Source organism: Labeo rohita, chromosome 10, assembly GCF_022985175.1.
Source record: "Labeo rohita strain BAU-BD-2019 chromosome 10, IGBB_LRoh.1.0, whole genome shotgun sequence".
Lineage (NCBI taxonomy): Eukaryota > Metazoa > Chordata > Actinopteri > Cypriniformes > Cyprinidae > Labeo > Labeo rohita.
Window position 1 is genome coordinate 6,801,068 of NC_066878.1, and position 23,958 is coordinate 6,825,025.

The window sequence follows — 23,958 nt, forward strand, 5'->3', positions numbered from 1 at the left end:
AATTCACAGCAATTTCTTTGAACGGCATAATGCATGATGATACACACGCTGGATGTTTGGGAGGTTGTTAACGTGAAGGGTTTCTCTTCCCGCAGGCCCCGGAGCGATACACGATGTGAACAACGCAGCCTTATCGCCAGCCAGCTCATTCTTGCTTCTGACTCTCGTTTTAACTCTTTCGGTCCTCAGCAAGTTTTGATGCTAAAGCAGCGTGTCCGTTTCTCCGTGCGCACGCAGACTCACAGTCCCACACACCGAGGAGAGTACTTTATCAGTTATTATTATCGTCATCATCATTTAAATTATTTTGCCTTATGTTTAATTTTTGAAGGGAAATGTCTGTGTGGGTTTATGGGTCTGTAATAAGATGCTTTGGGATTTAACCGTGTTTTGAAACAGTGAACTGGACTGTGAATGGAGTCAGTTTGTTAGCTGGGTAGAAATAATAATAGAACCACTATATGTGTCTCTCCAACCTTTTGTATGTGAAAAGAGAAGCAAAAATTCATGTAATCGTGAACTGAATGGTTTTTTGCTCAGTATTGAACAGTGTGAATTGAGGTTACTGGTGTCTTGTTTTCCTGTAAAATAACATGATTTTTTCATTTTTATTTTCCTTTTTTTTTTTTTTTTTTTTAAAATAATCGATAAAAACGACAAATAGCAAAAAAGAAAGATAGAAACAGAACTTAAAAAAAAAAAAGCTTCACTGGGCCCAGAAAGTATTTGGACGCTTAAGTCACACTTTAAAATGTCTGAATGTCATTAAACCAAGCAAATCTTTTTTTCCTTGCAACTAACTTCAATTTTCTTGCATTTCCATTTTCATATTTTTACATTTTTTCCTCTCATCCAATACCCTTTAAAGGTGTTTTTTTACTGGATGAATAAAGTCACTTCTCTAGTATCGTTCATTACATAAACTACAGTATGAACATTGACTTTTTAACAATTATTTCAAAAAACAAACAAATAAATTTTAGAGAGAGAGAGATAAATATTTTAATTATTATTATCACTGGAGTAATGGCAGCTGAAAATGCAGCTTTACCACAGAAATAAATAATATTTAACAACATATTAAAACAAAAAAAGGAGGAAAAAAAGAAAAAGAAAAACAGTATATAACCAGTCAAAAGTTTTTGAACAGTAAGATTTTTAATGGTTTTAAAGAAATCTCTTCTGCTCACCAAGCCTGCATTTATCTGATCCAAAATACAGGATATAATAAATTCTCAGCTGTTTTCAACATCATAAATGTTTTTTGAGCAGCAAATCAGAATGATTTCTGAAGGATCATGTGACTGGAGTAATGATGCTAAAATTCTGCTTTGAAATCACAGGAATAAATTACATTCAAATAGAAAACAGCTATTTTAAATAGTAAAAATATTTCAAAACTGTTTTTGCCGTACACGTTGGATGAAATAAATGCAGGCTTGGTGAACAGAAGAGATTTCTTTAAAAAAAGATTAAAAATCTTACTGTTTAAAAAATTTTGACTGGTAGTGTACATCATTACTTTAGTAATAATAATAATAATTTTACTATTTATTTTGTTTTATGTTTTATCTAACACAATGACATTCACGCACTGTGTGGCATAAATGTCCAAATACATTTTAGGGGATGCTGTATGTGATATTTGATTTACTGTACATGTACAGATGTATGCAAATACTGTTCACACACACACATAAGATCTATGCGTTCAATATAATATAGCACACAGTTCCTAAAAACATAGCGCATCCTCAGTGCTCATCTGCCATTGACGCTGTTCAAACGACAAAGGAATCACAACGATAACCTGCACGTGTACTTGTACTGAGCTGACATAGTTACAAGCAGTAGGATATAGACTCCTTACCTGGTCTAATATGTTTTATGCTGCTCTTAGAGAAGTTTTTAGTGTAGACGCAGACAGTATGCCCTAATGTAAGCTACATAAAATCTGTTCCTCATATAAAGACCCTTTAGGATGACAGCTGTTGTGAGCTGTATAATCATTAAGCGTACCAAATGGGACAGAGGAACTGATCTGAACAACTCTGAATAGAGATTTCCTCTATAAAGTCCAAAAGAGTTATTCGTCTCAGTCTTGATCTCCACAGGTCACGTTTCATACCACCAAATAAACATCAGTCATTGAATATTTTGTTGTAAATCCCTTTCCAGATTCACTTGTGTTGTTTTAAACAAATTGAATTTGCTTTGGATGACTCTACTGAAGAGTTTCAACTTCTTTCTCAGGTTTTTGGTGCTGAGTTTCTTTTAAGTGATTTTGTATTCTTGAGTCTTGAAGTAAATTTGACAGAAGCCAAAACTGTTATCGCAAATGATATAATAAAATGATGATATTTAATAACTTCTGGGGACAAAGAAGTCCCAGTAACAGACATATTTCCTTGCGTATCTTTGGGTGATAACCATCAATTTATCCGTGATCTTTAGCACTAATTTCCACACTAATATAATGTCATATAAATGTCAAATTGTGCATGTCTGAGCAGGTCGAAGAATATGGTAATCTCAGATTTCATCTATTTCATATCCCGTATCTTTCCTTTCATAAGTCTGCTGATTTAGCAGCCGTGCTTTCATACTTGTTACTCTATGAAAGCCGACCCGTCAACACGCTCATAAGGGACTTTGGAAACCCAACAGAAATGTCCACTTATCAGTAGCCGGCAGTGTATAGAAGCTTAAAGGAACAGCTCACTCAAAAATGAAAATTCACCTTCAGGCCATCCAACACGAGTTTGTTTTATTATCGCATTTGGAATACGTACCATTACATCACCTGTTCAGCAATGAATCCTCTGCAGTGAATGGGTGCCATCAGAATGAAGTCCAAACAGTTGCTAACAATGGTTTGTAGTTAAAAAACGTCTTAAGTGTGGTTTTGTTTTATTACAAACCAAGGTTGTCGCTAACTATTATTTTTGTAATTGAGTAATCGTTGATTATTCTGATGATTAATCGAATAATCAGGTAATGATTATTTTTTGTGGTAATAAAAATAGGTCCAAGCAAACAGATTACATATACATTATATATATATATATATATATATATATATACACACACACACACATACATATATATATATATATATATATATATACAAATAGCAACCAGGCAACAATAATTAGTTAAAATAAAGCATCGAAAGCAAGTAATCATATGTGGCCCTGGACCACAAAAACCAGTCATAATATCAATTTCTTGAGATTTAAACATTATCTGAAAATTGAATAAATAACCTTTCCATTGATGTATGGTTTGTTGAATAGGACAATATTTGTCCAAGATACAACTATTTGAAAATCTAGAATCTGAGAAAAAAAAAAAAAAAAAAAAAATTTGAGAAATTCATCTTTAAAAGTTGTCTAAATGTTTTTAGCAATGCATATTACTAATCAAAAATTAAGTTTTGATATATTTATGGTAGGAAATTTACAAAATATCTTCATGGAGCATGATCTTACTATCCTAATGATTTTTGGTATGAAATAAAAATCTATTTTAAAACAAAGTATTGTTGGCTGTTGCTACAAATATACACATGCTACTTATGACTGGTTTTGTGGTTCAGGGTCAGATATGGTTTTAATAAACTGAAAAGTTAAAATACATAATGTATTATAAACAATAGAGCTAATGTACATTCCGATTGTTTTTACAGATTAACTGCGCGATCTAATATTTGTTTAATATTGCATGAACAACATTTAATTCAAATGTCCACTTAATCTTTAATATATGCCTATTTCTTAAGACAGAAATGCGACAACCACTGTAATTTCTTTAATATGTGGACATTAAAATGTGTAAACTCAGAGAGTTTAAACTTTTATTTTGAAATCGTGCTGAACAGTTAGCATATTGAGAAAGATACTAATGTATTCTCTTGTGTTTGCGTAAGTTCATTATTATTTACCTTACAAATGTGATGAAATTGCATTCCCAGATGAACGTTATAATAAACCCAAATTCACAACAATATGCAGAGATGGAGTTTGAGACGCTCCACACGTGTAAATAAGAACTGTTTCTGTGGAGCAGCATTTACTGTGAACGGAGCTGCTCTGAGACGCACGTATGTAACCTACACGTATATAAATAGTTAAAGCACAGATACAGGTTTTTTTTAAATAGAGTACTCAAATTGAATCGAGGAATCGTGACAGCCCTGCTGCGTTTTGCTTCACAAGACGTTATTTGATGGACTGGTGTCATGTGGATTATTGTGGTATTTGTGTCAGCTGTTTGGACTCAACCCATTAACTGCAGAGGATCCATTGGTGAGCAAGTGACATATTGCTAAATTTCTCCAAATCTGTTCCGATGAAGAAACAAACTCATCTACATGTTGGATGGCCTGAGGATGAATACATTTTCATTTCTTGGAGAAAATTCCTTTAAAAGTAGCTCAAAGGAAATACAGACACAAGCACTCAACCCACACGAGTAACATTACAGCTCTAAAATGAGACCTTGTCTGTGAGCTGTCTGCATTCAGCTTCAGTGAGCACTGTCAACAGCGCTAGACAAACACGCTGAAGAGGAATGATTCAAGTCCAAGGTCTGCCACATCACTGAGAAATAAATATATGCCCACAGACTGTAAATGACCTTTCAGTTGATTCCGAAGTGAAATTCCTGCACTCTAATTTGAAGGATGCTGCTCTGTGACCGACTGAATGGTTTTTGTGACTGACGTTAACATGGCGGAGTTCTTTCAAAAGATTCGCTCTCGTGGATATCAGATCATGTGAACGTGGAGTTGAAATATTAATTAGACCTCATTGTGATCATGACATTCATGAGCTCTTTACGTTCAGCACGACACTGTTCTTCAACATGCAGTACGTTAAAAATGCTGTATGTGAACAAAAAAGATATATATGCAAATATTTATCCTGATTTTATTTGATTGTTAAATATGAGGACGGTGTAATTGCGGAGATCAAAACACCTTTTCCTTGTTAGCGTTGTGCCTTGCGTGCATTTAAAAAAAAAAAATCATGTGGTAGTGCAATCGAATAGATTCAGTATCGACCCTGGAAACTTCCGCTTGGGATGCGTCATCGTAAACAACCGGCTCGGTTTTACTCATTAAATTGAGTTGTTTTAGTGTTTTGAAAGACATAAAATCATCTTTTGATAAGTAACATTAACCATCGGTATCTCAGTTGTGTTTCGAGTGAAATTTCCCAATGATTTCTGGTGAATTTTGTACAAGGTTAAAGTACATAAATAGGTTGTACTGTAGATTATTAGAGTATCATTTTGGTATGTCGGTTAACTTTTTAAAACACTAATATTGTGTCGGTGAAGATGCTATTGACAGTGATGTCATTTTAACTGCTGGGATGAACGATACAAACCACAGCCTGTGGCGCTACAACCTTCACAGTGATCGGCAGTAGTGTACATAAAAATGACATTTAACGTTTAAGTTACAAACAGGTATAATTCAGAATGTAATTGTTTTGCTTTATTTTTTTAATCGATATATTTATATTTATTGTCGTCTGAGGGAACAAAATAGCAAACGTTCAATAACAGCACTCTGGGTTTTTGCTGACCTGATCATCGTTATTTTAAAACTGCTGCAAGTATACATGCTACATCTAATCATAGCACAGTGTTTCACCCAAAATCTCTTGGCAAAAAAGTATTTTGCCCTCCCTTGCAAAACTGTATTGTATGTTTGTATTTATTTTTTCTGACTGTCTCTATCTAGTTACGATTGTAAAGTGTATGATACCTTAACATTTGCAACACACAGCTCTCTCAATGTGCATGTACAGCCGTAGTTGTATTTTTCTTTTTTTACTATTGGAAAATGAGTACAAGACTGTTGTATGTGTTCTGTGTAATAAAGTTAAGAATATTTTCTTCTAGTTTGGGGTTGTTAGTTATGTAACATACTGACATAGAAGCTTTTAAAAAGGGATGCACAATCTATCAACACCGTGTTGGTTATTCATATAAAATATGCGACCCTGGAGCACAAAACCAGTCACAAGGGTCATTTTTTTTTAACTGAGTTTTATACATATACATATACAACTATTTGAAAATCAGGAGTTTTAAAGTTGTCCAAATGAAGTTCTTAGCAATGCATATTACTAATAAGAAATTAAGTTTTAATATATTTACAGTAGGAAATTTACAAAATGTCTTCATGGAACATGATCTTTAGTTAATATCCTAATGATTTTTGACATAAAAGAATAATATATTTTTGGCTACTGCTACAAATATGAAAAACTCATTCACTGCGCTCAGCTTTTTTCTTGGGCGCGTCGATCAATCAGTATCATATATTTATGATGTATATATTGTATACAAATAATATATATCATATATATCAAATATATTACTACAAATATACCCATGCTACTTAAGACTGGTTTTGTGGTTTTACCTTTGTTAATGGTAACGCTTTACAATAAGGTTTCATTTGCTATTAATTACCTGCATTAGCTAATATGAACTAATAATGAAAAATACTTTTAAAGCATTTATTAATCATACAAGGTCTTACGAGTTCAGAATGAGTATTTAATGACCAAATTTTCATTTTTGGGTAAACTATGCCTTTAATATCAAAATTTATATTTCTTAATATTATTTCATGAAACTGAGCTGCATGAACTAACAAAAGTTGTGGGAAGTAGAATTTGTCATGTCATATCAAGAACAGATCACCTAAAAATGAACATTCGCTGACAATTTCACCCTCAGGCCATCCTAGATGATTTTGTTTATTCATCAGAATAGATTTGGAGAAATTCAGCAATATATCACTTATATCACTTGTTTACCAGTGGATCCTCTGAGAGTCCAAACAGCTGATAAAAACAACAATTCACAAGTAATACACATGACTCCACACCAGTGTTGGGGGTAATGCATTACAAGTAGCACAAGTTACATACTGACATCTCTCCTGTCCAGTATTGTAAGAAAGCAGGAATAAAGATCCTTGCACGCCGAGTCCGAAATTCTCGTCCCAAATTTTCACAGGTTAAAAAAATAGATATGACCTGTCATGTTTATACTGCCTCCGAAACTTTTGCCCATAAAAACAAAAAAAAAAAGTCAAATCGTTTTGGTGTTTTGACACCTTGACGTTCTGTGCATGACTGATTTTGACAAATACGAAGAAACAAATACAAAAATTTTGGACTCAGTGTCCAAGAACCTTAAGTCTTCCAGAGACACTTCTTCCAGTCTAAGGCTTATTTATTCACTTTTGGTGTGAAAGGGCCTTTACGGTTGCCAAACATATAACTTTTATGGGTTTTTGTTGTCATAAAAAAAAAAAAAAAAACAAATAAGTGTTTTCTTGTTTGTTTGTTTTTTTTTCAGGTGAAAAAAGTAATGCAAAAGTAACGTAATATTATTTTCCATAAATAGCAACCAAGTAATGCAATTAGTTACTTTTTCATGGAATAATGCACTATTTTAATGCATAACTTTTAAAACTTTCCCCAACACAGTTCCAGACCATCAATTAATGTCTTGTGAAGCAAAAAAACTGTAATAAAGAAATTCAAAGATATTTTTAACTTAAACTGTTGTTATCAGCTGTTTGGATTCTGATTCTGACAGCACCCATTCACTGCAGAGGATCCACTGGTGAACAAGTGTTGAAATACTCAATTTCTGCAAACCTGTTCTGATGAAACAAACCCATCTACATTTTGCATGGCCTGAGGTTAAGTAAATTTCAGCTAATTTTCATTTTGGGGAGAACTATTCTTTAGCACCAGAAACATTATCATTGTAGTCTGATTAACATATTAAAAAGTCATTTAAAATCCATTGTACCTTTACCATGTGCTTAAAAGAATCATGAACTGAGAAATCAAAATTCTGCAGATCTTCTGACATAAAAGGTCTCTGCACTATAAAAACATCCTGTAAGTTTCAGAACTCAAAACTTGCTAATTATTCTACAAACAGCTTACATCGAAGCCAGGCTGCCAAAATGACAAGTTGTGGAATGTACCACTTTATGACATTATAATGTGGCTAAACACCGCCTCCACAGAAGAAGATCAACGCCTGATTCTACATCACTGCCTGTTTAGTTTCGCCCACCGATTCATGCATGTAATGTAAATAACAAGAGAGCCAAACGCAGGTCAATGCAGAAACCAAACGATAAAGAGGACTCCGAAGACAAGCTGTGGAAAAAGTCTTTGCATTGCCTTCCTTCTGATCCTAATATTAGGAAAGAATGGATGAACTTTATTTTTAATAAAGATCCAGATTGCTTCAGTAAGAACTCGGTCCTTTGTTCACTTCATTTTTTAACCTTGTAGCTTTAGCAATAATCTGTATTTAATTTATATACAGTGGAGTATAGATGCACCGAACGACAGGATGTATTTCAACCGATCTGTTCCTGGGCTTGCACACAAACTGCATGCAGTCATTTTTCAAATTGCCATATGTGTGGAAACATTACGAACTCTTTAAACATCCGTTAACAGAGGCCAGAGATGCTGAAGACGAACGCAAAAAGGAAAAAATACTGTAGCAGTCAGAGCAAGATCGCCGTTCAGAGTGCGCGAAATATTGGAAATATTATCCTAAATACTGAAACGGGTTTATATGAATGTATCTCTGAAGGGAACTGACTGTTTTAAGAAAAGTTTACATGGTGTTCTCTTTTCATTTGCCTCTGAATAATGCATTTAAACTAGCGTTCATAAACACAGCGCTGCTTTGTTTACAGCGGTAACAAAAGAAACGGAATATCGCTGATATTCCATAAGCGCCACCTGCTGGTAGAAACTGAGTTTGAGCTCTTTTATTCTGTCTGCTGTTTTTTCCTAAAGCATCTTTTAATTTGTAATAAAATATAAATAATAATTCAAGAATTTTTGAACAAACAAATCATTTGTTAACTTTTATATATATATTTGTTAGGCTACTATGTAAAATGTTGGTGTCATGTAAGCTTATTTATTAATATAAGAGATAACACGAGTCAAAAACATTGATAATAGCAACTATTTTATTTTTTTGTGGCAGGGCCAGTAGAAAAAAATCCATAGCGTTGAGCCCTGTATTATGTGCTCACTATTGCTTTGTCTCTTTGATTTAGATTAAAAATGTATGCAATTTTAACCTAAATCACAGCAGTGTCTATTTGAAGAATGTAGGCTGTCAAACATACACAACTGTTAGGTAATCATAGCAGTGGGAGTTTACTTCCGATTTTACAATCCGCCACGCTTATTTAAACAGAGCGTTCTGATGAGGGGGATCAAAACAGGTCAGAAAATAGCCTATTACTTCTAATTCATCATGTTTATGAAGTAAAAAGTTTGATAACATTATAAGTGGACCCCAGAGAACAGTATAAAATAATAAAAAAGGCAGTTCATGACCTCTTTAACTATTGCAGAGAGCCTTTTCAACAAGTTGACATGCTACATTGTTTTAAAAGACAGTTTACCTCGTTAGCACATCTCTGCTCACACTGGTCCTGCTCTATTGACGATACGCTCTCGGTTTGGCTGTAGTCCTAAAGATAATGCAGCCAAGAAATGTCATGTCAAGTTAATGCGGTCTGTATAAATGCTTATTTATTCACATATTTATCTTTCCGAACAAGCAGCTCTCATGGCATGTTCCAGAGCGCCGCTCCTGGGCACTACGATAAAGAAGTCCACCAGGAGTACAGAAGGGCGGAACAGAGCAGGCTTTTGTTTGCTTCAAGGGAGGTGATTGTCTACCTTCACCCCCTGGCATAAAAGGTGATCGTTCCCTGGCTTCCTTCTTTTGTTTTCATGTCGAACATTAATAGCCTATAGACAAAGGACTGGCAAGAAATCGCCAAGTTGCGTAACAGTTTTCTCACCTCCACTACCCCCGGTTTAAAACTCTATGAATATTCAATATCAGCATCTGCCGTTTGTTTGTTAAAAGCCAATTCTACTTGCGACATCTTCCCACAATTTTTCCTGCAATCCAAGTAAATATATATTTATAGTCTGAGGGTAGGATTATGGTAATTTCTGTATAGGCACATACATTAAAGTCTTGGCTACAAAAAAAGCTGTTGAACAGTTTTACTGTTAAGGTCCAGGGAAAAAAAAAAAAAAAAAAAGTAAGATAGATAGATACCTTCTGTGCCAGCATGCCCTAATAACAGGGAATGCTATTACACTACATGGGGTAAGTTTTTACAATCTGAACCTGCCATTAAATAACCTGTTTTCGACAATTGGTGGGTTTCAGTGAAATGTGAATAATAAAACAATTATGGAAGAAGAAAAAAAGGCAGGAAATAGCTCATTTAAAAGGGACCATATAAAAATATCAAATCGTACTATAAATTGCATAATATAATTAATATAAAGAATATATAATTAGCAAAGTAATTAGGAAAACATTTAAAAATAACAAACAAAATATTGTAATTAATATATGATAAATAACTTTATTATAATATATTATCATACATATCTTGGAAAAAATGTAATATATAGCACACACAACATTTACAACACATGACATCTTGGCCTAACTCGTGATAACTTAGATTTCATTAATAGTTTGAATTATGTTTTTATTTTCCATTTTAATTTTACTTTAATTGCAACTTTAGTAATTCTGTTGTGTCTTTATCATTTTAATTAGTTTTTTTTTTTTAATGTCTATATATATTTATTTTAGTACAAGTTGAAATAATGACTCAACTCAATTTAGTAAATGTTAAACTAAATGGCAACTAGCTGAAATGCTATATTTTATTTCAGTTAACATTTTATTTAAAGTAATTTTAAGGGGAAAAAAACAAGAATCAGGAAATAGGAAATAGCTACATTTTAAAAAGGAACATACAAAAATATTCAACCATTGTTTCAGCCTACAAAAACTTGTATAATATAATTCATATCAAGAATATATAATTAGTCAAATAATTAGTAAAATATTATTAAATAACAATTTGTAATTGTAATTAATAATTGTATAATACTTTTAAATTAAACATAATTAATATCTTGGAAAAAAAAAAACAATTTATACATATACATATATATTTGAACATGTCATACACACGTTTACAACATGTTATAACTTGGCCTATATAGATTTCATTAACAGCTTGAATTAGTTTTTTTAATATTTTTATTTTCCATTTTCATTTTACTTCCAACTTTAGTATTTCTGTCCTGTCTTTGTCACTTTCATTTTTTAATACGTCTATATAGTTTTTATTTTAGTTATATATATATATATATATATATATACACATACACACACACACATACATATACATATACACTATATACATATATATATATATATATATATATTTTTTTTTTTTTTTTTTTCAGTTAACATTTATTTTATTTCAAGTCACTTTTTTAAGAATAAAAAAAATAATCATAAAATTGCTACAAAAGGGAACATACAATAATATATCAAACCACTGTTTCGGCCTACAAATACAAAAAAATGTAAAATATTACTAAACAAATAAATAAATCATATTGTAATTTATATCTTGGAAATAACAATTTATACATTACATATATATTTAAGCATGTAGTACACAACATCTACAACACGTGACAATTTGGTCTAAATTAATTTTATTAATAGTTCAAATTTTTATTTCATTTTTATTGAATTTTAATAGTTGAACAGGTTTTTATTTTTTGAAAAATTTCATTTTAATTTTACTTAAGACTTTGGAAATTTTGTTGCGTCATTTTCATTAGTTATTTAATGTCTATAGGTTTCTTTAGTAGTTTTAGTACAAGTTGAACTAATGTATAATGTATAATATATATATTTTTCTTTTGGTTAACATTTATTTTATTTTAAGTAACTTTAAGAAGGAAAAAACAAGTAATACAGGAAATAACTACAATTCAAAAGGGAACAAAAATATCAAACCATTGTTTTGGCCTATATCGGATAACTTTATAAAATAATTCATATAAAAATATATAATTAGTAAAAAACTTAGTAAAATATTACTAAATAAATTATATTGTAATTAATATACAATTTAATATGTAATTTATGTAATTATATGTAATAAGAATAGCTGAAAAAAAAATTATATATTACTATATAAATAGTAAAATTATATATATATATATATATATATATGGGGCAGCCGTGGCATAATGGTTAGGGAGTCAGGCTTGTAATCGAAAGGGGTGTGGATAACCAGCGCTCTCTCCACCCTCAGTACCACAACTGAGGCGAGTCCCTTGAGCAAGGCACCGATCCCCCAACTGCTCCCCGGGCGCCGCAGCAATAGCAATATGGCTGCCCACTGCTCCGGTTAAATGTTAAATGCAGAGCACAAATTCCGAGTATGGGTCACACGTCACGTCACTTTCTTTCCTTGTCTTTCTTTAAAAAAATGCATTTTTAATCAAGCTCCGATGTATAGATTTCTACCTAAGTAACGGTAATTCTGATTGGGCTGAGGCTGGGAATTTAGTGAGTCTGAAGTAAAAGTATTTGATAGACGTTTAACATACATATATATATATTTATTTATTTATTTATTTATTTTAAGTAACTTTTTTAAATAAATAGTTTACTATAATAACCCTGGTCCTTAGACCACAGTTCAATCTTTTAGTTTAATTCTTTAAGTAGTTTGTTCTTGCCTGAATGTGCCAAAATTACAATAAAACAAGTTTAGTTTGAAGATAAAATTCACAAACAAATCTTCAGCAGCTCTGAATTAGATTAGATTAGATTGTAACTAGTAGTATTTAAAAAGTATGATTATAGAAAACAATAATTTGTGCATTCTGACTTTTGATTAAAATACTCTACTCACTTTGAGTGGAAACCCTCATGACAACTAGCCCCCATCTCCAAAATAAAACTCCATGCGTTCATCCATCCAATTTTATATTTTACGGCCGTCATTCTCTTTCAGATATGTAAAGGTGATCGGACTGTTTACCTGCGTTTTCAGCTGTCTCTCAGCGCCATCCTAATTGTCCTCCATCCTGCCATGTTTGTCACCTGGTGCCTCTCTAACTAGCAGCAGAGAGTGATACTACAGCCATCATCATCTACAATGAACAATCACGGAAGAAAAAAAGACAGTGAAATGCGAGGCTTTAATTAAGAGTCCTCACTGAAGCCTTTTTTAACTTCAATCAGAGACGGCTCTCATGTCACTTTCAGCATGAATCTCGCAGCTTCATTCTCAAGCTCAGCACTTAGAGCTCATGTGCATCACTCCCACAGGCCGTGTCTGTCAAATCCCTTTAAAACACTTACAATACTGACACCACCTTCCTTAACCAGAGGATCGAGATGCTGCTTAAGTGCTCTCAGAATCTGGGATTTGAATTATTGATTTTGAATCAGCCTGTGTTGGTGTGGATTTGTTCTGGTTTCAGCAAGTTTAATTTTTTTTTATTTTTTTAGTTGCGCTGCATATTTTTGTGGAAACTACACTACCAGTCAAAAGTCTCTTCTGCTTACCAAGCAAACAAAGTAAAATTATTAAATATTTTTACCATTTAAAAAAAAACAACTGTATTCTGTTTGAATATATTTTAAAATGTAATTTATTCCTGTGATCAAAGCTAAATTTTCAGTATCATTACTCCAGTCTTTAGTGTCACATAATCCTTCAGAAATCCTTCTAATATGCTGATTTGCTGTTCAAGAAACATTTTTATCATCATCATCATCATCATGATCAATATTTAAAAGAGTATTTATCTGAAATAGAAAGCTTCTGTACATTATACACTATACCACTCAAAAGCTTGGGAGTCAGTAGAATTTCTTTTTAGAAAGAAATTATAGAAATTAACACTTTTATTTAGCAAGGGTGCCTTAAATTGATCAAAAGTGATAATAAAGACATTTATAGTGTTACAAAAGATTTATATTTCAGATAAATGCTGTTCTTCTGAACTTTCTATTCATCAAAGAAACCTGAAAAAAAATCTACATCACATTTCAACATCATCATCATCATCATCATAACAATAATGATAATGTTTTCTGAGCAGAATTTCTGAAGGATCATGTGACTAGAGTAATGATGCTAAAACTTCAGCTTTGAAATCACAGGAATAAATTACATTTTAAAATATATTCAAATAGAAAGCAGTTATTTTAAATAGTAAAAATATTTCAAAATGTTACTGTTTTTGGTGTACTTTGGATCAAATAAATGCAGGCTAGTAGAAGAGACTTCTTTAAAAAACATTAAAAATCTTACTGTTCAAAAACTTTTGACTGGTAGTGTATTTTTTTAATATTCGATGACGAATAGCCTAGAAAGTTAAAAAGAACAGTCCTTATATAAAATAGAAATCTATTTGTAATATTGATCCTCATTAATGAAACACGAGCAGAACGATTTTTGTGTAAATCGTTCATAAAGCCGTTCTGACGTAAACTTTCAAACTGATGAAAAATATTCGTATTTTCAGAACGTTAACGTTAGTTGATAGAACGAAATGTACTTACACCTGCGCCTTAACATGTGTAAACGGAGCGTAACATGTTCTGTGTTCTTTCTGAAAACGGATGTCACTGAATTTGAATGTACTATCATAATAATATTTTACAAGTTCGTTTGCTTTTTTTTTTTCTTTTTTGTAACTGTACAACTTTGGGTAAAACGCAGCGCTCGTCAGTGTCACGTTTTCGTGTGTTTCGACCAGCCTAACGTTACCCGTCTCGTACGACAACCGAACAGCAATGGAAATAGGAAATTTAATATTGCTGGACACTTCAAAATTAGATACTAGTAATTCATTACCGTCATGTATATTCCAAATCATAGCAAACAAAGCGTCTCAACTAGGTTGGGGAGAGGGGGGGAAACCGCTGTCAACAAAACATTGTCAAGCGCCACCAGCTGGACGCTTTCAGATTTTTTTTTTTTTTTTTCAGCTGGCTAAACAGGCTTTGGTGTACACACGTTGAATAAATATTTCTTGTTAGGCATATATGGTCTACTAGTTTTTTGCATTTATACAATATACTGGAGCCAGATCTGAAAAGGGAGTTCAGAAGATTCCACTGTCTTCCTCCACACGTAATTCAGGTAAGGTTAGTTGTATGCTAATTGTAAATGAGCACGCACACAGGCCCCATTTAAAAAAGGATTGGAATTCATTAACATACACTTGTTTAGCTATCAAATCTGTTTGTGAATCTGGTGGAGAGTTTTCGGGGGAAGGTCTGTTTTACCTGCAAATTACTACAAATTAACTAATATATTTATGCAAGTTTCATGAATGAGGCCTAAACATACTTTGGCTGATCAATTTAAAATAGCTTAAGGTAAGCAAAACTAAATATTGTCATTAATTACTCACCCTCGTGCTGTTCCAAATCCGTAAGACTTTCGTTCATCTTTGAAACCCTAATTAGGATATTTTTTATGAAATCTGAGCATTTTCTGACCCTCCATAGGTAACCTTACCACCACAGTCAAAGCACAGAAAGGTAGTAAGGGCGTTGTTAAAACAGTCCATGTGACATCAGTGGTTCAACCTTAATTTTATAAAGCTACGAGAATACTTTTTATGCCCAAAGAAAACAAAAATAACGACTTTTATCAACAATTCTTCTTCCCCTCCTCACCCTAAGCTCCATAACAACATGCGGTAAATTCCTCAGCTTGTAAACAAGGCACAACGCATGCGCGTTCTACGTCAGCAACACCACACTCATCTCCGACTGGAAACTAACAATAAAATGAATTGTTCTACCTATTAGATTTTTTTTATTAACGTCTACAACTACCCAACCCTAAACGTAGCCGTTACTTTAATACAAAACAGTATTACTGTTGTACAGTGTGACAAAAATAACGTTGGATTAATGTGCGCATGCCCAGTAGCCACCGCTGTCTCCCTTCGCCCAAAGCTTCGCCTAAACTTCGTTGCGTGTTTGGGAAAAACGAATCTTTTCGAAGCTTCGAATCAATTGAACCAATTGCTTCGCAAAATGATTCACTGTTTCAAAGTGCTCGAAACACCACCTAGCCAAAAATCAGGTTAAAACAAATCTCAGGCATAAAAACAGCTTTTAAAACCCACTGCAGATGTTTTATTGAAAGTATAATACATTAAATGCAATGAAAGTAGTAAAATACCATTAACTGTAAAGTGCCTGTATAATGTTTTTTTTTTAAATATAATAATTTACAGGGCTTGTTTTGGTTGTTTTATGGGGAGATTATTGTTGAATAAATAGAAGAATAAGAATTGTTAAATAAAGTTGTTATTTTTGTTTTCTTTGTTACAAAAAGGTGTTCTCGTAGCAGGACATGTTGTCACACTATATGGGGTAAGTTGTCACAATGGCACCTCCCATTAAACAGATTCAAAATGAAACAGGAAAACAACTATTAAACAATTAATGGAATAGAAAAACTGTATAAATGTGAATGTTTCCCACTCTGAAAAATATTCAAGTAAAACGTTGTTATTCATTGGTGCAAAGTGGCACAAGACATTCATGAAACCAATGACCTTGAATTCAAGGAGACCATATGGCCACTCCGGTAGACCATAGAGAGATGACTGCTAATTAGGCATGTATATTTTATATTTGTGTTCATTTTATAATAACATGTATCTTTGAATCCTCCCTTCAATAATTGCAATAAGACTACAGACCAATTCTATTTAGATACAACATTTTATTATTGTAAGTCTTAAATATGAACACACCATCTCCATTAAAGGAAAAACATATGACGCAACAAATTCTTTACAATACAAGGAGTTAAAATACTTTTTTAATTTGTTCTTCTCCAGGGAACCACCAGAGATCAGTGGAACAAAATGAACTTCTTCTCCGGACTGGTTGTTTTTAAAGGTTGGTTGGTGGGAATTAAGTCAATTCTTTGCACCGGGTTGGACATGTGAATTGAAATACAGTCATTAACAGACGAGCCTTGTGTTTCGTTAACACGGTGTATGGATTGAACGCTCTCTCTTTGATCAGCCTTGATCCAAAACCTTTTTAACACAGTAACTCACAGACGTCATTTATCGAGAGGTGCTTTTTAAATTTTGTGATTTTTTCTGTGACAGTTTTAATCTCGCAGATTTATGAAATGTGTGAACTCTCTTAGTCTGCTTGTGGTCCCTGTATCTTAAGGAAAAAGATAAAAATAAAAATTATGCCATGAACAATACAACTCTGGGGCAAAACACACCGTCACCCATTAAACTGCACATACATCACATTCCCTTTCAATAACATACAACTTGTGCTTAAAATCCACTGGACTAACGTTAGACTGATTTCTGTCTGAGGTGTGGTTCATGATATTTAAAGAACTGTTAAGACAAAAATAAAAACTGCCATCATTTTATTCACCCTCAAGTCATTTCAAAAACGGTATGATTTTTAAAAAATCCATAGATTGCGAATTATCTGAATGTCTTGGGTCTTTGGAAAAGCATGAGGATGAATAAATGAAGAGAGTTTTAATCTTTGCCAGAACTATTCCTTCAAATGAAAAAAAGGAAAACATTAGGCATACATCCTATCAAATACCGCAACAAAATGAGGAAAATTGTAATGCGGATTTGAGGTCAACCAACACCTTAATATTGCGACTGACTCAACTTCAAATCAAATCTCACTTTTTTTTTTTTTTTCCAGAATACAGAGGATAACAGGACATCTGCTCATGATGTGATGATGACGGGCAAATGAGTCTCATCTGCTTTTTCCGAAAGCACAATATTTAAACATCAGATTTTACAATGAGTAACTGCAATGAGCTGGTATGTACCATAATACCATTTGAGAAATAAATTACACAGCTTCAGAGAAAGGGAATAACAAAAAATAGAAAACGTTGCATTGTATTAAACAGGTTCACAATTTTAGTAAAAACAAGTGTGCATATTTTCCCTTTGTACAAGTTATATATATGCATATACATACAGAGATGTTAGCAGGAATGACGTGTTTAAATAATATTTAAACGCCCGGTTTGGTTTGTATAACTCTGGACAGAATTCAACAAAAAAACCATATGAAAAACTACGGTGTAACAAAAATAAAACTCAGCAGGTATTAGAAGATTGCTCTTTGGGCTTTCGAATGGGATCAAAGCTCCAAATGTCACATTTTGTCATCTTTGATTAATACATTGTTATCCCAAATTATTTCGTCATTTATTACTTGGCGGTGTAAATAAATCATTTTATATAGAGCTTTTATATGGTTCTGCATAGTCCAACTGTGCCGTTCTGTTCATCAAAACATTACTGATATGTACCGCATTGTTTTATGTGTTTTAAATGGTGCTCAAAAAAGCATAATGTGAATATTACTCAGCTAAAACCTGTTTGTGTCTTTTTTGCTGCTTATTTTGATTGGCTGTACAGTTATGACACAGTAAAAATAGAGCAACAATCCAAAAAAAAAGAAAAAAAAAGACATATGCCCTTCCTTATCGCATGCCTTTGACTTAAATGAATAACTCCCCAATCACACCGTGTTCTATATGAATTCGTAAGGGTTACAGAGTTAAATCAAAATGACAGTCGCAAAAAAATAAATTAAATTAAATAGTTAAAATTAAACATGCCTCTCTGTCATTTGCTTTTAGTGAATACAAACCTGTATTCAGCGGGGCAAAAGAGCGCGACAATTAGCAATGTAAGAGAAGTTACATTATTAAACTCTATTATAAACAAAAAGAAATGGATGATTACTTTATTAAAAGGAAGTACTTGGGTACCCCATGCACATTTTTGGGCATTTTCGGTAACCCATGCACGATCTGTGACTTCAAGATGAGAGCGATGTCACACAAACTCTGATTTGTATCCAGTGAAATCATCTTCGGCATCAAAACTTGAGGAAGAGTTGTAGAAGTACGATGAGAAGTAGACAGGTGGGCGTAAAGACCGTCGACGTGCCGCTGTTGCCATCCTGAACTGCTCCGGGTCCTAAAGCATTGAAAAGATTCACACGTGTCAGGCGAAACAACTCCGGTCTCCAACTGTGCTGTAAACTCCCTCGTTTTTACTCTTCAGACTGTGTGTAACATCGCATGAACTCTTATGTCGGGCGCTCACCTACGCATCTGCACTTCTGATTTTATCTTACTTCCTCAATATTATCTTTCACCACTTTCTAGCTTAGCGCTAGCTGCTATTTTCTAGTCAAGCGTGTCTTGTTAAAATCTATGTTAGTATATTATAGCATCTCCTATTTGTTGAGGAGTTTGTAGTGATTAGTAGTATTTAGTAGCTTGTGTATCACAAACCTTCCAACAAATCATTTTCAAAGGCTGTTTGCTTTAAATCAGACGAAGTCATTTGTAAAACTGAAGCCGTCTCCACTAAAAGAGAGATTGTATAACAAAACACATTATATTCACAAAGTGAAATATGCTATTAGGCACATATTTTAGTCTGAATGAGATGTTTTTGCCTAAAAATATTCATCAAGTCAATCTAGAGTATTCTGGCATGGGTATCAGGTCATCTAACTGGGACGAAAACGCTCCAGCTTGGCTGATTAACGTCTAAGCGAGGGTCTTTAGTGGTCACATTTGTAACATATGAGCATCTGTTCTTCTCATTTCAAACCAGCACAGCCCGTCTCCCTGCTCTCGCCGTCATTACCCTACTGTACGCTGCATCCTTGACCAGTCAACCGCCGAGGTCAGCCGTAATTGCAGTTGCTTATAAACAAGATAATCACTGAAGGCGCGGTTTAACCAGATTACAAAAGCTGAGGAGTAGAACAGACACTTGACATGCCGCACAGACAACTGTGTGGTTGTCACAGTCAAAAATGGAAACGAGAATTAAGTACGAGAGTTTGACGAAAACGACTGTATTTGTATTCTGATATGACGTGATATTAAAATAATAAAGATTAATCTGTAATAGTACAAAAAGTAGAAATTATATGGGTGGATCTCATAAAACCGGTCAAGAAATTGATCACATTTTGCCCTAAAATCGAGGACGAAAAAAGCACTAAAGGTTTGAAACAAGCATATTATTATTGTTAATTATCTTTCAAAAGTTTGAGGTCAGTATGAATGTATATTGCCGTTTGGGATCAGTAAGATTTTTATGTTTTTTTAAAGAAGTCTTTTCTGCTCATCAAGGCTGTTTATTTAATTAAAAATACAGAAAAAAACAGTAAAATTGTGAAATAGTATTGCAATTTAAAATAGGGGTTTTCTATTTTAATATACTTTAAAATATAATTTATTCCTGTGATGCAAAGCTGAATTTTCAGTATCATTACTCTAGTCTTCAGTGTCAAGTAATCCTTCAGAAATCATAGTAATATGCTGATTTATTATCAATGATTTAATTATTTTATTTAAATTAATTTATTTATTTGGAACCTGTGACACTTTTTCAGGATTATTTGAGGAATAAAACATTAAAAAGAACAGCATTTATTCAAAATGGAAATATTTTGTAATAAATGTACACTACCATTCAAGTATGGGTTTGTTTGAAAGAAATTAATACTTTTTGGATGTGTTAAATTGAATAAAATATCACAGGTTCCAAAAAAAAAAAAAAAAAAAAAAAAAAAAAATATATATATATATATATATATATATATATATATATATATATATATATATTATATATATATATATATATATATATATATATATATATATATATATTAAGCAACACAATTGTTTCCAACATAATAATAATAATAATAATAAATCAGCATATTAGAATGATTTCTGAATGATCATTTAACACTGAAAACTGGAGTAATGGCTGATGAAAATTCAGCTTTGCATCGCAGAAATCATTTATATATTTTTAAAAAATATAAAAATAAAAAATATTTTAAATTGTAATAATATTTTAAAATATTCTATATTTAAAAAAAAACATAAAAAATCTGTGTAAATATTGTTACAAAAAAGCATTGCAAATAAATGTTCTGTTAAAAAAAAAAAAAGAAAGAAAAAGAATAAGGGGAAAAAACTTTTCATGAGATACTGAAGACTGCAGTATTAACTGGTGAAAATTCAGCTTTACCATCACAGGAATAAATTCCTTTTTTATATTAAAACAGAAAACTTTTTGATTTTAATAATATAATATAATATTTTTTTCTGTATTTTTAATCACATAAATGCAGCTTTAGTATCAAAAGAGATTTTATTAGAAATTCAACCATTAAAAATTCATACTCCCAAATATACAGATTTTAATGGGCCTAACACAGGCTTATTTTTATATTTATTTATTTATGTATTTATTTATTTATTGAAAAATACACTCTTATATATTTATTTTGATCTTACAGTAAAATGTGACCTGGACATAGTTTCATGAGATTCAGCTCTGTATTTTAGTTAAGCAGGACAAGTTTCTAGTAGTCTTTGGGTTAAAAATTATGTTTACCTTGTTATCAGGTAAAGCTTTAGCCAAACAGTCTCATCAAACATACGGTAACAACACCTAACATGCTAACGTTCAGATGTTGAAATACCATAAGTGTATATATTTATATTTCAGGGTTGCACTGACTAGTCAACTACTCAGTTAGCTCTGCTAATGGGTTCTTTGATCTTGAGTCAACTACTCACAGTTCACATGAGTTCAGCTGCGTTGTTCAATAGAATGCAAACAGTTAGGTTCCAGAAGTACAAATCCCATTTATTTTCTCCATAGAGGAATTGATTTTTAACATATAATCCTTTAAAGCCAGACCTAGCAAACACTGCAAATGATGAAATATGTATCTGTAAAGGCAATAAGTCTGTGATTCCAGCTTCATTTAAAAAAAATTAAATAAATAATTACAAGCCACACAGTAAGGAACTACATTACTCACAATCCTCCTTGGATCTACTCTTCAGAGAACTACAGTTACCTTGGAATGAGATCCATGGCAAAAGGGCTCATCAACAACCACCAACCATGAAGCATACACTCATTATTTATCTATATATTTAACAATTTTACGATACATGATTTGTGACCCTCGACCAGTCTTAAAACAGTCGTAAAGGTCCACTGAACACGCAGCGTTTTTCTGTGGTGACGTAATTTCAACTGAAATAGAAAAAACAAGGCAGAACATATCGAACAGCCCCGCCCCCTTTTTAAAGCGTTTCAATTATGTCTGCTTAGGCTGGAGCCGTTGAGCTCGGTAAAGCTGCGTTTGTTAGCCACAGTCTAAATGATTACCCCCTAGATTCAATATGAAACTTTTATTAAAACAAAATAGTGATCATAATCATGTTGAGGCTGTGTAGTTTTAAAACTGTTTAATATGTGCAGATTCGCGTATATGATCCGCTCCGTGCGATCGTGTCTCTGGACTGGAGCCAAAGTCTGGAGTAGACTGTGTGCGCTGCCGCTGTTCGCGTGACTCAATGCAAAACCAGACCTCATTTGCCCTAAATGAAAGCATATTTACACTGTCTGAATCGTTCCCTAACGCCTCCATTGTGCACTACATGCCATTCACTGTACAGAAAATTCTAACGCTGTGAATAAGTGACCGATCTTAGCCGCAGCTTCAGCGACTATTTATAGTGTAGGGGGCGGGATGCTTTGGACTCTAGAGAGCTTTGGATTGGCCAGAAAGTTTAATGAGAAGCTGAAGTGCAGCGTGATGTCATCAAAATCATTGATTCATATTGCCGGAAGTGAGATACTGTAAGTTTTGAATGCTTATATCTCGTAAACGCAAATTTTGTCGCAGTTTTGGAGCACAATGGCTAACAGATAACCTTAGGGTTAACATATTCATACTAAAAGCCAAAAAAACTTTCATTTTGATTTCATGAGGACTTTAAAGGAGAAGTCCACTTCCAGAACAAAAATTTGACAGTTAATGTACTCACCCCTTGTCATCCAAGATGTTCATGTCTGTCTTTCTTCAGCTGTAAAGAAATTATGTTTTTTGAGGGAAACATTTCAGGATTTCTCTCCATATAATGGACTGATATGGTGCCCTGATTTTGAACTTCCAAAATGCAGTTTAAATGCGGCTTCAAATGTGGTTGTAAACTATCCCATTTGAGGAAGAAGGGTCTTATCTAGCAAAATGATCAGTTAATTTCTTAAAAATAATACAATTTTTATACTTTTTAATGTCAAACGCTCGCTCTGTCTGAACAGTTTTTTTTCCGGTTGATGACAGTTAGGGTATGTCGAAAAAATCTCATGTTCTCTCTCACCTTCAAAGTCATCCTATATCGCTGTTTTACCTTTTTTATTAAGGGTGTTTGAGATTCTTTGCATGTTCACTTTGCATAGACTGTGTCGGTACTTCTGCAGCGATGTAGGATGATTTTGAAATGATTTTTTAAGTTGAGGGAGAAAATACAATTGGAGTTTTTTGACATACCCTAACTGTCTTGAGTCAGAATACACAGCGTTCAGGGAGAGCAAGACAAGACGAGCGTTTGAGATTAAAAAGTATTTAAATTGTATTTTTTAAATGAAAATAACCGATCGTTTCGCTAGATAAGACCCTTCCTCGGATGGGAACATTTACAAGCGCGTTTGGGATCATTTGAAGCCGCATTTAAACTGCATTTTGGAAGTTCAATATTGGGGCACCATATCAGTCCATTATATGGAGAAAAGTCCTGAAATGTTTCCCTCAAAAAACATAATTTCTTTACGGCTGAAGAAAGAAAGACATGAACATCTTGGATAACAAGGGGGTGAGTACATTATCGGTCAGTTTTTGTTCTGGAAGTGGACTTCTCCTTTAAGTAGCACAGGTATATTCGTTAAATATTAAGTAAAGATCATGTTCCATGAAGATATTTTGTAAATTTACCGTAAATATATAAAAACTTAATTTTTGTTTAGTAATATGCATTTCAAGCTTTCAAAGCTTTCAAAAAAAATGACCATTATGACTGGTTTTGTGGTCCAAGGTCACATTTAATAATAGCATTTTATATTTCAATAT

At 32.9% G+C, this 23,958-nt stretch overlaps 2 protein-coding genes across 11 annotated transcripts in view; one reads left to right on the forward strand and one right to left on the reverse strand.

The window, feature by feature from the left end:
- The window catches only part of opcml (opioid binding protein/cell adhesion molecule-like), a 196,074-nt gene extending 190,162 nt beyond the window's left edge, over window positions 1-5,912 (forward strand). For both annotated transcript variants that reach the window (XM_051120664.1, XM_051120663.1), the window contains one exon: window positions 96-5,912. In XM_051120664.1, coding sequence (XP_050976621.1) covers window positions 96-199 — 104 coding nt within the window. In that variant the 3' untranslated portion in view covers window positions 200-5,912. The remainder of the gene's footprint in view (window positions 1-95) is intronic.
- An 11,543-nt stretch (window positions 5,913-17,455) lies between these two features.
- Window positions 17,456-23,958, reverse strand: part of ntm (neurotrimin) — a 398,170-nt gene continuing 391,667 nt past the window's right edge. For 3 of the 9 annotated variants that reach the window (XM_051120656.1, XM_051120657.1, XM_051120654.1), the window contains 2 exons: window positions 19,292-19,366; window positions 17,456-18,971 (listed from right to left, as the gene is read on the reverse strand). In XM_051120656.1, coding sequence (XP_050976613.1) covers window positions 18,871-18,971; window positions 19,292-19,366 — 176 coding nt within the window. In that variant the 3' untranslated portion in view covers window positions 17,456-18,870. The remainder of the gene's footprint in view (window positions 18,972-19,291; window positions 19,367-23,958) is intronic. The other 6 variants (XM_051120655.1, XM_051120658.1, XM_051120660.1 and 3 more) reach the window with 3 other exon arrangements.